The 15,967-nt window shown below is 48.3% G+C and overlaps 1 protein-coding gene across 1 annotated transcript in view; it reads right to left on the bottom strand.

Moving 5' to 3' along the window:
- Positions 1-790: 790 nt before the first annotated feature.
- Positions 791-15,967, bottom strand: part of EP300 (E1A binding protein p300) — an 89,647-nt gene continuing 74,470 nt past the window's right edge. Inside the window, exons 21-31 of the mRNA XM_007941701.2 lie at positions 14,249-14,305; positions 13,612-13,689; positions 12,197-12,264; positions 10,075-10,225; positions 9,805-9,951; positions 9,042-9,155; positions 8,079-8,244; positions 6,570-6,734; positions 5,475-5,636; positions 3,220-3,501; positions 791-2,989 (exon numbers count right to left, since the gene is read on the bottom strand). Of these exons, the coding sequence (XP_007939892.1) occupies positions 791-2,989; positions 3,220-3,501; positions 5,475-5,636; positions 6,570-6,734; positions 8,079-8,244; positions 9,042-9,155; positions 9,805-9,951; positions 10,075-10,225; positions 12,197-12,264; positions 13,612-13,689; positions 14,249-14,305 (3,589 nt within the window). The remainder of the gene's footprint in view (positions 2,990-3,219; positions 3,502-5,474; positions 5,637-6,569; positions 6,735-8,078; positions 8,245-9,041; positions 9,156-9,804; positions 9,952-10,074; positions 10,226-12,196; positions 12,265-13,611; positions 13,690-14,248; positions 14,306-15,967) is intronic.

Below are 15,967 nucleotides of genomic sequence, written 5' to 3'. Positions count from 1 at the left end.
TTTCAAGAAACAGAAACCACAATATATATAATACAGCAATTTGGCAGCTGCCCCTGTGTATTTTGAAAAAGTCATTTTTCTCTCTACATGTACAAATTATTTTAATACTTGAAGTTTTACGCTCAGACTTAGGAAATAGAAAATTTTCTGGAGCACAAAAGTTGACTTGAGAGAAGAAGGGGGAGGTTTTTTGTTTTTCTTACATTTTTAAAAGAATGAACATCTTTGCACCCAGAGAAAAAAAATTGGTATTTTAATATATATTTATATATATTTATATATATATAGAATGTAATTTTTAAGTAACATTAACCCTTTTTGTCCTCTGGTTTTAGAAATGTTCTCTTTTTTTTTTTTTTTTAACTCTTCCATAAAGTGAGGAAAACAGGGAAAAATGTCAGCCATCTGCACCAGTAAATAATAACTATTAATATTACATATTTTCATTAATTTAAAAAAAATAATAAAACCTATTGGAGGTGCGAGGAGGAGCATGTGGTTGGCGTCACAGACCTCAGCCTCCTCCCAGTGCACCCCTGAACCACACACACAAGGGCAAAAGGGCTGGTGGGAACCAGCCATTAACAAAAATAGATTCTTTGTGTTCTATCATCCCTCAGGTTCATCCTGCATGTTTGCTTTAAACCACAACTGGCTACTGCACAGTTCTTATGTGTTCCAAGGAAAACTGTCTTTTAGGCTAAGAAAGATTCAAAAAAATTGTTTTCAGTACAAAAAGTCTTGTTAAGAGAAAATAATTTTTTTGCTCCCAAAATACTACAAGGTGTCTCTAGTGTATGTCTAGTGTACTCTGTGAGAGGTTTGCGTTCAAGTCCGAGTTCTCAGTGCCGAGGCCCAGGTCCGTGGCGCTCGCACCATGGAGGTTTGCCAGGCCTGGATTGCTAGTGAGCTGAGAGAGCATCGGATTCTGGTCCGGGCTGGCAAAATGCCCTTGCTCCATGGGGTTGGCCTGGGCAGCTACCAGTCCGGGGTGTGGGGAGCTGGTCTGTGGGGACACGTGGTGCGGAGAAGGCTGAGGCTGCATCCTCGGGGAAGGACTGGAGTGGGGGGGCTGGGACTGCGGCCGTGGGGAAGGGACAGGCTGGGGGGAACGCACTTGATTGGAGAGAGAAGGAGGGATCTGCTGGCCTTGTAGGTGTGGGGACTGGGCCTGGTTTGGGAGCATGTGCTGCTGGGGGCTCATGGGGTTGGGCTGAGCAGGGGACCCCATCTGCTGCTGGAGGAGCCGCTGCTGATAGGCCTGCAGGCTGGCCCCGGCCTCAGCGCCCAGGGCCTGGGGCAGCTGGCCCATCTGTCCCATGTTCCCTGGCTGCATCTGCTGCATGTGGTGCTGCATCCGCTGCTGCGGCGGCGGCGGCGGGGCGTAGCCAGCTCCCTGGGGCTGCTGGAACTGGGTGTGGTTGGCCATCCCGGGGCCCAGGCCTGGCCCTGCTCCTGGCTGCTGCTGCTGCTGCTGCATCATCTGCTGTCGTCTCAAGATGTCTCGGAACTGGGAAGGCATGGCGCTGTGATTCATGTTCATTTGCTGAGCCTGGGGGCTCATCCCTCCCATGGGTGGCTGAAGCTGCTGCTGCGGTTGCTGCTGGGGCAGGCCAGCCCTCTGGACGCCGCCCTGCATGGGATTCATGTTCTGCATGGCTGGGTTGGAGTGAACCCCTTGCTGGCCTGGCATGGTAGGTGGCTGCAGCCCTGGCTGGCCCTGGGGCATGCCCGGCTGCCCAGGGAGTGGCTGTGGATTCGAGTTGGCATACTTGGCAGCCCGCTGCTTGATGAACGCAGCCAACAGTTGGGGGTTGGCGTGAAGGATACTAAGCACCTGTTGCTGCTGTAGGGGAGAGCTGGGAGACCTGAGAGTCCGCAAAAGGTTTTGTAAGGCTTGTTGAGACACAGTGCCTGGTTTGAGTGGGCTCACACCCACCTGGCCCAATCCTGGCTGGGGAGCCATGTTCAAAGGCTGACCGTGTTGAGCCACTGACATCATGGCTGGCCTTGGCATACCAGACTGTAGTTGCTGGGGCTGTGGCAATCCTCCTTGTGCCCAAGGGGGCTGCTGCTGGATTCCTGTGGGCCCCATCCCTGGCTCCAAATGCCCACTGGGACCTCTGGCCATGGGGGGTGGGTTCATACCCATGGGGGCCATCGGAGCCATCGGGGGCATCTGGTGTTGGATTGGCCTCTGAAAAATCTGCACGTGGGCCATCTGGCGCTGCGTCTCGGCCGCCCTCTGAATCTGCATGGCCATCTCCACTGCTGCCGGTGGGGGCCCCGGGAGGGGTGGCTGAGCAGTCTGAGGGGGGGTCGGAGGGGTCACCTGGCCTGCGGCCTTGCCCTGGGACACAGGGCCAGCTGCTTGAGTTCTGGGCAAGTAGGGAGGCATGCTGCTGGCGGGCGTGGGCTGGGGCTGAGAGGCGGGCTGGGGCTGGGGGGGCTGGGGGGTGGCCGGCTGCTGGCCGGTCGGGGTGGTGGGCGTGGCGGGGGTCGGGGAGGGCAGGCCCTGCTGCTGGCCCACCACCCCGGTCCGCTGCATGCTGGCCATCCTCCTGCGCAGCATCTGGGCCTGCTGCAGACGGTGCTGCAGCTGCTGCTGCCGGAGCTTCTGTTTGATGTTGAGGCAGAACGGCACCGGGCACTTGTTCTCCTGGCAGTGCTTGGCGTGGTAGCAGCAGAGGGCAATGAGCTGCTTGCAGATGGGGCACCCGCCGTTGGTTTTTCGTTTGCAGCCCTTGGTGTGCTGCACAACCCGCTTCATCTTCTGGCAGGAGGGCAGGGAGCAGTTGGCGTTGCGGCACTGGCAGGCGTGGACCAGAGACTGGATGCAGCGCTGGATGCTCAGGCGGCGAGAGTCCCCCGGGCTCTGGGTGGCCGCGGCCTGCTGGCTACTGCTTTCGTCATCCAAGCCGAGCCCTAGTTTCTCCATCTTGTGGTCGTGGTTCTTAGTGTTATAGCACGTGATGCACAAGTCATAATCCTGGAAGGAAACACAGTGGCGTGCACGGGTAAACCCTCTGAGATGCAAGCCCATCACAGGTGTCTCAGACACTGTGCCTGGGCTAAAGCCCTTTCCATCTAGCCGTTTCTACTCCTCTACTCAAAGGAGAGGCGGGAGCCTTCTACCTTGTTCTGCTCACAACCAGCCCTAGAGACCAGGAAAGCCCAACAGGCCTCGCTCACAGTGTCCTCCCACACCTGGGCGCCTACCTCACAGACGGTGCAGTGCCAGCGCGTCTCCACGTGGTGCTTGCACTCATTGCAAGTGTAGACGAAGCGGTCCTGGCTCTGGGTGTGCAGCTCCACAAGCATGCACATGGTGGACCACTGGGCTCTGCGCAGGGACGAGAACTCCAGGTGCTTGTCCCTTGCAAGGGTGAGAAAAGCATCCCGACCGTCCATCAGGTCACAGGGGATGAGCGGGTCAGGGTCCACAATAGGAGGCAGGGAGTTGGCAGCAGGGCCGGCGATGAGACGGATCACAAAGAAGACCTGCAAAATAGACCACTTCGTCCCAACTCGGCACCTGAGCACCACATGCTGGATCATCAACAGTGTGTGGAAGAGCGGCCGGACGCTACTGCCCCAGGTGACGTCCTGTGGCAGTTTTAGGAGAGTGTGCTATTACATTAGACGGTAGACTCTTCCCCTTCTGTCTTGACACATCGTGCTCTCTTCCTCAAGATGGACTACGTGGACCTGAAACTCTCAGGTTGTTAACATGCTCTGCCCTTTTCCCAGAATCTCTTCACCTGCTCTAGCTCAGGAACTGCAGCCCTTTGGCCCAAGTTGTGGATTTTAGGATGCAGGTCATGGTTTAACCTGGATCTAATCACAGGAAACCAATCAGACAAATCCAAACGGAGAATGTCTGCAAATACCAGCAGCCTGGCCCTTCAGCACAAGGCTCATGCCGTGAAGGAGAACAAGGCTGGGACCTGCTTGCAATGGAAGGAGACCACAGAGATCTGTGGCTGGGCCGCGGGGCCTAGGCAGTAGATGCCGGCACTGCGCTAGTGAGATCCCCAACTGGAAACTGTAGTGTGGTTATGCAGCCACTTGCTGAGATTTGAAGACAATACAGTCAAACGTTAACAACTGCTGACTCCACATGGAGGGTATGGGATCCTCTGGGCAAACTTCCCACAGGTTTGTAATTTCAAAATAAGACACTGGTGGGGAGGGGTGTGTGTGTGAACGATTGAAAAAACTTCCTTAGCGCTTACTGCTGGAGCAGCAAAATGTCTGCCCACAGTAGTCTGGAAACTTGCTAACTTCCGTAACCGTCAGTACAGAGACTGGGGCAAGAAGCTGGTGTTAAACGCATATCCGAAACTCATTTTTATGTACCTGTATAACCTCTCGTCATTTACTAATAAAACATAAACCGCCACCTCAAGAAACTTGGGACTTGTGAACTTGCTGTGCCACCTGCCACATTCCACCAGTTTGACAGAGATGGTCAATGTGTGCCAACTGGCAGTGACACCCATGATGTGTTTGGGCAGCAATGTTCACCTAAAATGAGTCTTCTGAGATCAGATGTATTTCCAGAAAAAGAATACAGGACAAGTGAGCACACACTGAGCAGACACTTAGTAACTGCTGCTCCAAGTCCAGGCCTGTGTCTTGAGCCCAGCCCTGGGACACTGGGTCTGAGACGGGGGCTCAGAGAAGCACTGATGCAGCAAGGGAGGCACGCTGGACGCATGCTCTGTGGCAAACGGGCTCTCACAAGTGGGAGCTGCCTGCAACGGCCCGTCCCACCTGCCATTTCTCAGAGGGGAAGAGCAAAGACACGTTCTCCTGATCCAGGCCACCTCTTCCACTGCTCCGATGGCAGCCACCAAAGTTCAGAGTTAGCCTGTCACTATGTAGCTAAATAAACACTGGAATTTATAACCAAAATCAACAACTGAAAAATTGAGGGGCATGGTGAAATGGCCTGGGGGACGCACCCGAGCGGAGAGAGAAGCATCTGCTGGTCGGGTAGGTGTGGGGTGGGGCCTGGCGTGGGAGCACGTGCTGCTGGGGGCCATGGGTCGGAAAGAGAGGGAGGGGACTCCTGCCGCTAAAGGAGGTGCTGACAGGCCCCTCTGCCGCTACCCACACCATCCTCAGATTAAACAAAGTCGGAGTCTGTTATCCACGCTCAAAAATCAAACTCATTACAATCAACTCCAAGGGCCTTTCTCTACCAGTGCACTGAATAATGCTTGGAGTAGCTATTAACGTTTCATGGTTAACAACTGTGATCGCAAGTGACCACCACACTCCTCCAGATTTCTAACAGCTCCGAATCAAAGGAATCGTCACTATGCCTGTCCTTACCTCCCAACCTGCACCAGCCTCTGCTTCCCTCTTAACCGTCAAATGCCTTCTTCCTTTTGCATTTCAAACATTCAGCTAGGAGGTTTTCGGGAACCCCACCCTGACTTTGCCGTCGCTCTTGGGCCACACCTCACCTCTTTGTGCTTCTCCATGGTGGCGTACAGCTTCTGGGAGAGGTCGTTGGACACGTTGGGCATGCCAGGCTTCTTCTTATTGCCCCTGCTCAGGCTGCTCTTGTTTTTGCTGGTTTTCTTATTATTCTTCTTTTTGGCATTTTTGCTATCTCCCTTTGTCACCTGTAAGGCACCACAAAGAGGACAAGAGCATGTTACATTTTCATTATGAAGTGACTTGGAAACAATACTGAAGGTGTGAACACTCACCCTTCTTCCAGCCTGGAGCCTGCAGCCTCAGTCTCTCCTAGCCACTCTCTTCACTCGGCCTCTCCCCTTTTTATTTCTAGTAATACTTTAAAACTAATGTTTTTATCTGAATTTTCCCCATGAAGAGCCTCTGCCCTGAGCCTCTTTAAGGCAGGCTTAGCTTTTTTTTTTTTTTGTAAATGAGGAGAATCCTGTCTGTAGATGCATTTGCTGCTATGTGCCAGCTTTGGAGACAGAGAACAAGGAACTGGGGAGGCAGGGAGGAGCAGTGAAGGCGACCCTGACGGACGACCGGGGCTGCATGCCCTTCCACTCCCACCCCGTCCCTGCACTTCATGGCCCTATCAGTAAGCCACTACTGAGCCAGGTTCTAGACGGGCGGCCAACTCTGGCCCAGGTCTGTTTCTGTAGGCTGTTATAGCCTCCCCCCACCAACAAAGACCATGCCAGAGACAGGCTATGGCCTGCAAGACCTAAAGTAGGCACAGTCTTGTCCTTTACAGAGAGTATGGTTTGCCAACGCCTATTCTAGACAGGTCACTTCCAATCACCTTTCCAGGGCTTCTGTCTTACAAATCAACTTTTCCTTTATCACTGGGTCTGATGATGAAAAAGGTTTTATGCAAACTTTCACCCAAATCACAATAAAAACTGAGAGGAAAAAAAAAGTTTCAAACCACTGCAACAGAACCATCATAATCTGTATCGAAGCCAACATTTCTCAGTCAGCTGAAAAAGCTCTTTCCCACCTGAGTGCTCTAAGAACAAGCTGAAGCTTAAGCAAGCTCCTGCCTGGATCTGACGCCGCCACCGAGGTCGGCGGCAAGAGAGAGGCAGTGCCCTTACGTCCGTGCTCTCGTTGCTGGTGTTCTCCTCCCGCTTCCTCTCCTCCTCCTCCTGCTCCAGCTCCTTAATGCTCTCTTCCAGCACGTTGGGCCAGAAGTCGCCCTCAAAGTAAGGCAGCTCCTTTGCACTTGTCAATCGATCTTCAGTAGCTTGTTTAAAAATATCCTATAAAAACAGCCACATACAAATAAGGAAGTTGTTTATTTTTCTCTCACAGCATGGCTCACACAGACAAAGTCACGGTGAACTGGATACATGAGAAACTTGAAGGATTAACAACATGTCTCCTCCAAGCTGACAGATCCGTTCCTAAATTGGAGGCCCAGGGGGACACTGAGTGTCATCAACAGTGAACAGGCTTGGGCACAGTCAGTATTTCTGCTCTTCCCTTCCTGTCCTCACCAGGGTGGGAGGCTGTCTGCCTCTGTAACCAGGTGGCCTATCAGCTTGCTAGGACCCCAGAATGTGGAGGCAGCACCCTACTCCCCCGTCTTTGGCATTTCAGCAACTTTCACAGGAACCTATGTCCAAGAGAACCTGAACTACAGCTACGTACAGCACTGCCTGGGAAAATATCCAGTGGGTTGTTTCTCCCCCATGAGTACAAACATGAAATATTTAGTAGTTCAAGTTCGCATAACAAGATAGCCTATATTTACACATTTTTAAACTAATATGGCTACCCAGAATACATTTTTAGGAGTAAATGCTGGCAAATCCTCAAGCTGAGAAAGGAACTGCTACACAAAACAAAACATTTTTAGTAAGTCACATCGTTAAAGAACAGGGTTTCATTGATTCTTTTAAGTTTTCTACAAAAAAATGACCAGAATTACTAGTCAGATAGAGGCTGGTAGAATCCCCAAGACTATGCGCCTGGGTTATCCTTCAGGCGTGGAACTGGCCTCCCTTCTTTCTATACAGCCCAACAGTAAAAAGGCCTACAAGCAGAACACCTATCCTGGGGAGATGGACCCCTCAGATCAATCAGCCATGAGACACCGAAGGGCACTGTTTGCATAGAGGGAAAGCCAGACAGACAGGAACGCATAGATAAGAAGGGCCCAGGGAAGAGGCGGTCACAGGGAGTGGAGCTTTTTATGGTTGGGATTGTACTCGGCCATGAGGCCAGATGTACATGAACTGCTGTGTGTGAAACAAATCTGCTTTGTGAATTTGTACCCACACAATAAAAACTATAAAAAAAAAAAAAAAAGAAAAAGTCTAGATTTTCTCATCTTGAAAATTTTCCAATGTACAGAAAAGTGGAAAGAATACTGAACAACAATATATTGAGCTGGCTGGATTTAACCATTCTGTCACACATACTTCATGTTGAAAATCAGGGTACATAAAAACACTTTCCTTTTTTTAGTGAAACTGTAAAAATGACATGGAGGAGGTCGAACAAATACAAAGGTTCTATTACAGCATTTAAATGAAAGACTACATAGCAGCAGGATTAGTCAATGTCCACTGTCATCACTTCACTCCCACGCGCCAACCGACCTTGTAGTCATGGACGATGCGCTCTGACACGGCCTTGTCGAGCATCTTTTTGTACCACTCCTGCAGGCGCTTGGGTTTGGGTATCTTCTGGTCAGGAGGATGGCAATGGAAGATATAGTCGTCTCCCTCACTTGGGGGACATGCCCAAATATGACCTGTTGTATAGCTACCAATAGAAAGAAAATAACACTCAAGAAAAACAGATCTGAACATTTAAGAAAAAAGACCATCCGTTTTGGAAAGAATGCTACGCTTGAACCCAAAAGGCGGAAGAGCCCATACAGAAACCCACGATCCCTCGAACGATAACGGAAGCGTACAATAGCCCAGATGCAGCTCTAAGGTCAGAAGCAGGCACAACACAGCACGAGTAATGGCTCTCACACGGGCTACTTCCTGCGGAGGTGATGGGGGGAGGTTATAAATTTAAGCCAGAGAGGTGACAACTTAGTTCTGGGTCTAAAAACCCCGAATTTGCATTTTTGAGCCCAAAAGACAGCTACAATGCACAGGAATAATGGGTCGATTCCACAGAAGAGCCAAACAAAATGCAAATTCATAGGAGAGCTTGGCAGGGGAGGAGGCAGATATCCTGAAGAACATATCCTGAAGGTGGTCAGGTGTAAGAGGACCAAAAGCAGTTTAAGATCCTGGCCCCCAAACAAGCAATAAACTAATTTCCCAATCAAACTGTCCCCTAACGCTTAGTTGAACAAGTTAAAATCCAGCTGGTATCAAGCACATAAAGGCCTTTAAGGGCTGGGGTGGGCCCAACTATGGCCCTAGTTTGCACTTCTTTCCTGTTGGCAACATTAATTCAGAGGGGCTCCAACAAAGCTTAGGTTATAGTTCTGCTAGATGAAAACTAAGGTGAGAAAACAGGCATTCAGACTGGCAAAACCTATGGCTCATCACTACACCACACCAAAGGTTCTGAAAAACAGCACGTATCAATTTACTTACCCTAATTTCTTGACATATTCTAAATATCCAATCAGAATTTCATGATAGACCGCAGTCCTCAAGCATTTAGGACGGAAGAAATGAACACTATCGAGGTAAGATATGTACACTCTCCTATACCAGAAGGAGGGAAAAAGCTGGTCACAAAATGAGTTGTTATTAACGTGGCTGAAAATACCTTCCCTATTCTGGACTCTGTTCACCTTGCTATCTGTAACAGTCATCACACAGTATTTGTGACTAGGTCAGCAGTGACTAGACGATGCTCACTTCTGGGAAGTCAGTGAGTCTATCTCTTCATTCTATTTTCAATACCCAGCAGGACTGGCACATTGTTTATCAGTCAGTATCTGTTAGTCCCACAGCACGCTGGCAGCATTCACACTCTGGTCTCACGCTATTTTGGAGACAAATTCTAAGCCACATTCTAGCCCATTTGTACGATATTCCCTCAAGTCATACAAGTAAAGCTCATTTTCTGAAAAATTGTGTGTCTGCCCCCGACTCCCCCTTCAGACACGCCACATTCCTAACAGTAACTGTCCCGCCCCGTGAGCAGGGCCTGAGCAGCAGGTGCGCTCTTCCAGGTTCTGGTCCAATATGTCACTACCACGGACAGTGCTATCCACCACATGGACACCTGACATTTCCACACCAAGCGCACCCAAGACGTCTTTTCCCCTTCACCTTAACTTTCTCACCTACTGCAACTTGAAATCTAGCCACATTAGAAGGCTGACCTAGAAATCAAAGTCCGTTGTACCTCTGATTGGGCGGAGGGCAGTCTGAGCCATACTCTTGAACGTGCATGCCGAAGAAGCACAAGTCAACGCCATCGATTTCCTCAAAGGCAAAGAGGGCTTTGGTTCGGTATGGGAAGGATTCTGCCATCTCGCCACTGTCTACAAACCTGTGTGATTCAGAGTGGAGGGGAAAACCACAACACAGCTCACTCAGTCAGGAATCACCAACAGGGAGCCCCGTTGATGACGAGCGCCAGAGCCAAGAGAAGACAGAGGAAGTTACTAGATACCTTGCTTTCATGCCTGGTTTGACTTCTACAGTTTTGTCAGAAGCATGAACTACCCGAACAGTGACTTCTCCGGACTCAGGGTGATTCTGTCGCCTCAGAAAGTCATTCACACGATTCTCCAGAAAGGTGCCAAGCCTGGTAGATGGCAACCCTGGGAACAAGGAAGTTCAGTTCAGCAGTTACCAAGGGGCCGATCTATTATCACTGTCTCAAGGTTCAAACTCAAATGTCATTTCTCTCTTTCCAATAAAAACAGGCTAACCTCCTACACTGTTTGCAGAAGAGCCATGCTAATTTTCTCTGTTTCAACCCAGTTTTAATATATGTGCTGCCAAAGCATGCTCGATAAAGTCAGAAATTAAAAAAAATTTTATCTTCTTGAACTTTGTATCTCGAAAAGTCTTCAAATATTCGGAGGAGTTGAAAGAAACAGAACAACGAATGCCTACATTCTAACAATATTTTAAAACAACAATCATGGGCATCCTAAAAAACATCAGTGGATACAAACACAATCTGAACAGAGTGAGAAAAGCGAACGGGACTGCCCCCACGGACATCTGCTAGTTTCAGAGGCTATCTAATCTTTACCTGTCTACTTACATGTACTTCAAATATATCCAGGAATGCAGCACAACGTACAGGGGACAAAGTTGCGAAAACGTCTCAGTCACAACCAAACACCTTGAGGGAATGAATTGCTAGTATGGAGACTTAGGACCGTCCCCTTGGGGAACACTTAGGTCAACGGGCATAACACAGTCTACAAAGACAATGTTCTACATCCAACTTTGGTTGAGTAGCAACTGGCATCTTAAAAGCTTGTGAGTGGTCGGTCATGTAAGGTCCAATTGTATTGGTCTTTCTCCATGCAGAGCAAAGAAAAGTGACGAAAATAAAAAAATGCAAGGAAATATAATTAGTCCAAAGGACTAATAAAACATGAACCCTGGACTCCATAACCCTGAGACCAGAAGAACTAGATGGTGCCTGGGTGCCACTGCTGACTGCTCTGAAAGGGATCCCAATAAGAGGTTCCAGGTAGAGTAGGGGGAAAATGTGGAACAAAAACTCAAAATCATAAAAAAAGACTTTTTTTTTGTACTGGTCTGAGAATGGGGGAACCCTTAGAGACACTTCAGTCTAGGAAGTGAACTGAAGCACTGTGACTCAACTGGCAGCCAAACAGGCTGTGAGGTGAAATGCAGTATCAGGAGGGCACGCACTCATTACAACAATCAAGCATTTGAGATCCAGAGGAGAGCATTGGCCCAGGGATGGAGCTAGGAAGGCGGGAGGGGATGGGAAGGAAGAAGGAAGGGAAGGCGTGGGTGTAGGGAGGAAGTGGGAAGAATGCCGTCGCAGTGTAGGAATTGCAGTCAATGACACAAAACAGCATGTGTACGGACTGCTGAATGGAAGACCAACTTGCTCTGTAAATATTCACCCAAATCACAGTGAATGTAAAATGAAATAAGCATCTACAGATGAATTAAACCAAATACTTAACAAGATTATCAATAGCAACTGCTTATATACAATAAAACATTTGACCCCAACCCAAAAATTAAGGCACTCTGGTGGCGTGGTGCCTAAGGCTAACCAGAAGGTCAAAAGTTCAAACCCACCAGCCGCTCCGCAGAAGGAAGATGGAGTGACCCACTTCTGTAAAGATTTACTGCCTCAGAAACCCAACAGGGGTCGCTATAAGTCAGACTTGACTTGATGGCAATGAGTTTGGTTTTTCGGTTTGGTACCCCCAAACTGAAAAGATCACGGAAGACCTATGAAGTGGGCTCTACTACTGGTAGGGACAGTAGGGAGGGACTCCCTCATGGGGGGCCTTCTGGCCCACATTAGGAAGTACTCCAAATAAAGAGAAATATAGAAATAAGAAAACAGGTCTTTTGTTTCACAAATCCTGTTCCTCAGAAATCTTTCTTTTCTTTTTATGTCTAATGGGTTAATACAATACCAGGGGTACAATATGGTTCAACTCTAAAGAGACTACACTCTGGCTAAAGAGTTTTAAATAAGGTTGAAGCAAAGCAATACGTTCTGGGTGGTTTTTTCTTAACTCGGTTAAGTTTTGCTAAGATTTACCAGGAAAAAGGACACTTACTTTTAGCAGAAAACTTATTTTCTTTTCTAGTTCGTCCAGTTTTCTTTAAACAGCCATCACAGATAAATCTAAAATATAAACCCAAGGTTTTGCTTAAACAAAGAAGCATTTAAAGTACCACAGACAACAAAATCTGTCTCCTAAATAGCATTAAAAATTTTAAGAGAAATATTTCTAAATATAAAGTCAACACAACCAATATACAAAGAGCTTTCTAAAATTAATATGGAAAAGAAATATGAAGACGTATGTAGGGAAGAAAAAACATAAATGGGTCACATATAAAAAGAGGCTCAAGGGTTGCAAATTAAAATAGAACACTGTAGGACAGGGAGTAAGAAGCAAATAAAGAAAAAGCAAGATGAATACAGTAATAAAATAAATTATCTCTCAGCTGACTCTTAAGGTTTTAAGAATGAATTCAAGTTTCTTAAGCATTCTCATCTATTCTGTAAAAAAAAATGAGCGCATTAAAAAAGGCACATTTAAAGACAAGCCACATCCAGGCAGCCTGCGCAATGGTCCAGAACAGCAGAGGGCAACGCGGAGTCCCTGTGCTAAGGCCAGCTCCCACCTTGCTTTGAAACAGGTGAGGGCAGCCATTCCTGCAGAGTGAGCAGTGGCCCACTGTGGCAGATGCGTTAGACGTCACAGCGGACCAGCGTTTACCCACTGCTGCGGGGGCTGCCGATGGGTGCGGGTGCAGCGGGGGCTAGCACTCGATGACTACTCAGAAACAGGGCTTCGAGCCCCGAGCAGCGAGCTCAGCGGTCTGTGCTCAGTCACCTCCATGCACGCGTGCCACTCTGTGCTGACCATCAGGCTTGGACTGCAGCTACAGCACGTAACACATTCTCCCTGAGAAGGTGTGAAGGCCAGACCTTTCTCAAGCCATCACCAATATCCCATCATGACATGACGTCTGCTCTCCATCTGTGCATCTTCAATTTTTCTTGGGGAGCATGAATGACATTCCAAACGTAGTCGACTTAATGGCATCTAACACCTGCTGTCCACTTTCCAGGTACTGGAGATTTCTTGATGAATCTTTCAAAAATATTTTACTTTTGATGTATAGTAATTACATTAATGACTTAAAAATAAACAAGCCAATTTACAACATGGCAGTGTTGCCATATATTCATTAAAAATGAAGATTTGTGGAAAAAGCCCAAATTTGTGCCATAAAGAGAGGGGGGGGGAAAAAAAAGCAGACTACAACTCATGTCTGTGGATCAAAACAATGCATGGACAGAGGAAACACCTACTTTTATTTCTGAATTTTAGGCCACATAATGTTTTAAAACTGGATTTTAATTGCTTTCCTAATTTACCGAAACTATTTTTAAAGATAGTAAGTTTGAAGATCTGAAAGCTGCCACAAAGAGGAAGCGGCGCGGGGCCGCGCAGCTCACCCGGTCGGCCAGATGACCTCATGGTGCAGGACGCAGATCTGGTGCATCTTCCGACCACACTCCGTGCACTCGACAAACCTGCAAAGCAAGCCCGTCCCAGGGTAATGCCCAGACGCCAACTGAGCTTCTGACGAGTCAGGAGACAGCCAAGGAGCTGACCTGGGTTTGGTTTTTAAAAGCTTTCAGTGCTGCAGAGAGAGCAGACATCTAAACGAGTAATCCACCCAGTCACGTGGGCATCTGCAAAGGGGCTGTGGGAAGGGAAGGGCCACTGCTGCGGAGACCTGCAGACGACCAGTGTCGTCCCGAGAACACCCAGGACACAGGACACCTCTGTGCTCCTCCCACAGCCTCCACTGAGGGACACGTGGCCGCCTGACTTGTTGGAACACGCAGAGGGTGATGGACACGAAACAGCAGAGCAGAGGTGGTTTGGTGCTGGATTTGGACCCACAAACCACCATCACGGACGTGACCATTTCTCACACTGAACGAATGTTTTCTCCATTTCTAGCAGCTATGTTAGGTCATAAAGATGAGCTTACGAATAGGACCACGTGACTGACCACAAACCGAGAGAGAGTTACAGGGGGAGACAAAGTGCAGAGACGTTCGAAGGGACTCTACAGCTACTTACAGCTCAGGATCCAGGGTGTCGTTTTTCCTCTTGGAGAACTGCTCTTTATTTATTGTACTAAGGAGAGAAGAGGGACACGATGAGAAAAGGGAGAGCGAGCTGAGCAATCTGACTGCTCTAACCAAGGGACCGAACCTCGGACTCTGGTGGCTGAGCTAACAGCCTGCGCTGCACACAGTACGTCCTCAGCTAGCACAGGAGAGCGTTTCCGTCAAGGCCTGCCCTGTTTGGGAAGGCCTTTCTTTACAGGAAGCCTAGTCCCCTGATGGCAAACGGAGAAGCTGGGAAGCACCCCAACATTACTGCTCTCTCCCTTTGCTTCTGAGAACGCTGCCTGCTACTCTTGGTGCTAGCTACTCTACCGTTACATAGTTTAATGTTCCCAGATTGAGCTACAAAAGATGCTATTTCCAGCAAGAGGTAATGCACTCTTTTAACATTCTTTTCAAGAGAGTCTCGTCAAACAGCTGTATCAATAAAAAATTTCTACATTAGGACACATCCTTTAGGTTACTTATAAATTCATACCAAATGCACTGCCACGACTCAATTCCCACTCACAACGCTGCTAGAGGACAGAGCAGAATTGCCCCACAGGGTTTCCAAGGCTGTCAAGCGTTATGAGAACTATCTTTGTCTTTCTCGTGTGGAGTGGCTGGAGGGTTCGAACTGCTGACCTTTTGGTTAGCAGCCTGATGATTTAACCATAGTGCCCCCAAAGCTCTCTTTGGTTACTTATTATTACTCAAAAAAGGTAATTTGAAGGGTAAAAATACAGTATTTCACATTATTTCTTTTTAAAAACTTTGCATGGCGTCTCCTGAAATCTACCACAGTCACTGCTCACAGCCTCACTACATACAGAATGGAAGGTCCTCTCCCTCTCTATCTGGGATCATCTTCACCTACAGGGAGCTGACCTGATTACTGTGACTCCTCCCAAAATGAGAACTTGTATACAACTAGTTTCCTATATAGTCACAGCCAACAGTCGTCTCCGGTGATGGCCTTTCCTGACTGGCTGAAGGTGTGAGTGTGCTCTGAAGACCAGCAGCCCTAGAAGGGTCTGGGGGCTCGGTAGCAACGCAGCACATCTCAGGTCCACTACAGACCTGCTCAGTCAGGAAGGGCTTTCTGTAACCTTCAGAGAAGCCCTGTCCCAAGGTTTCACACACGTGGTTGGCCATTCTACAGTTTCAACCTGCCCTCCCCACAGTAGTAAAACCTACACTGGAGAGGACCTCCCTGATTTAGCCTAGGTCAGATGTCTCCTCAAGTACCCACTCTGCTGGTCCCTACCAGATTTCATTTTAATAGTGACGGAAAGGACTTCAAAACCCAATTTGGAAATTAACCAGTTTTTCTTAGATGCTGTTCTGACCAGTAACATGACAACTTCAACATTCCACTTTTTGTGCAACATTCTGCCCAGGTTCTGTTTATTACAGTATAAACCAGAAAATATGAACCTGAAAAATAATAGACCTACACTGAACATTCCTAACAAAACAGTCCGAGTTTGAAATACAGTCTTAGTGTCCAACTGAATCTTTGACCTGTAAGCATTACTAGGCTTTCTCAGGCTGTGTGTGAAAATTCCCTTGGTAGGTTCACTCAACAGTAAGAGCCTGTGAGATGCCAACAGCCCAGACAAGGATCTCTGATAAGGCCCCTTGAGAAACCCCTAACCTTACAAGTTTTTGTCTGTAAACCCACAAG

This window comes from Orycteropus afer, unplaced genomic scaffold (assembly GCF_000298275.1).
Source record: "Orycteropus afer afer isolate SDZICR_OR568_19922 unplaced genomic scaffold, OryAfe1.0 scaffold00083, whole genome shotgun sequence".
Lineage (NCBI taxonomy): Eukaryota > Metazoa > Chordata > Mammalia > Tubulidentata > Orycteropodidae > Orycteropus > Orycteropus afer.
The sequence above is the reverse complement of the archived record's forward strand: the minus strand, read 5'-3'. Positions and strand labels throughout refer to the sequence as shown.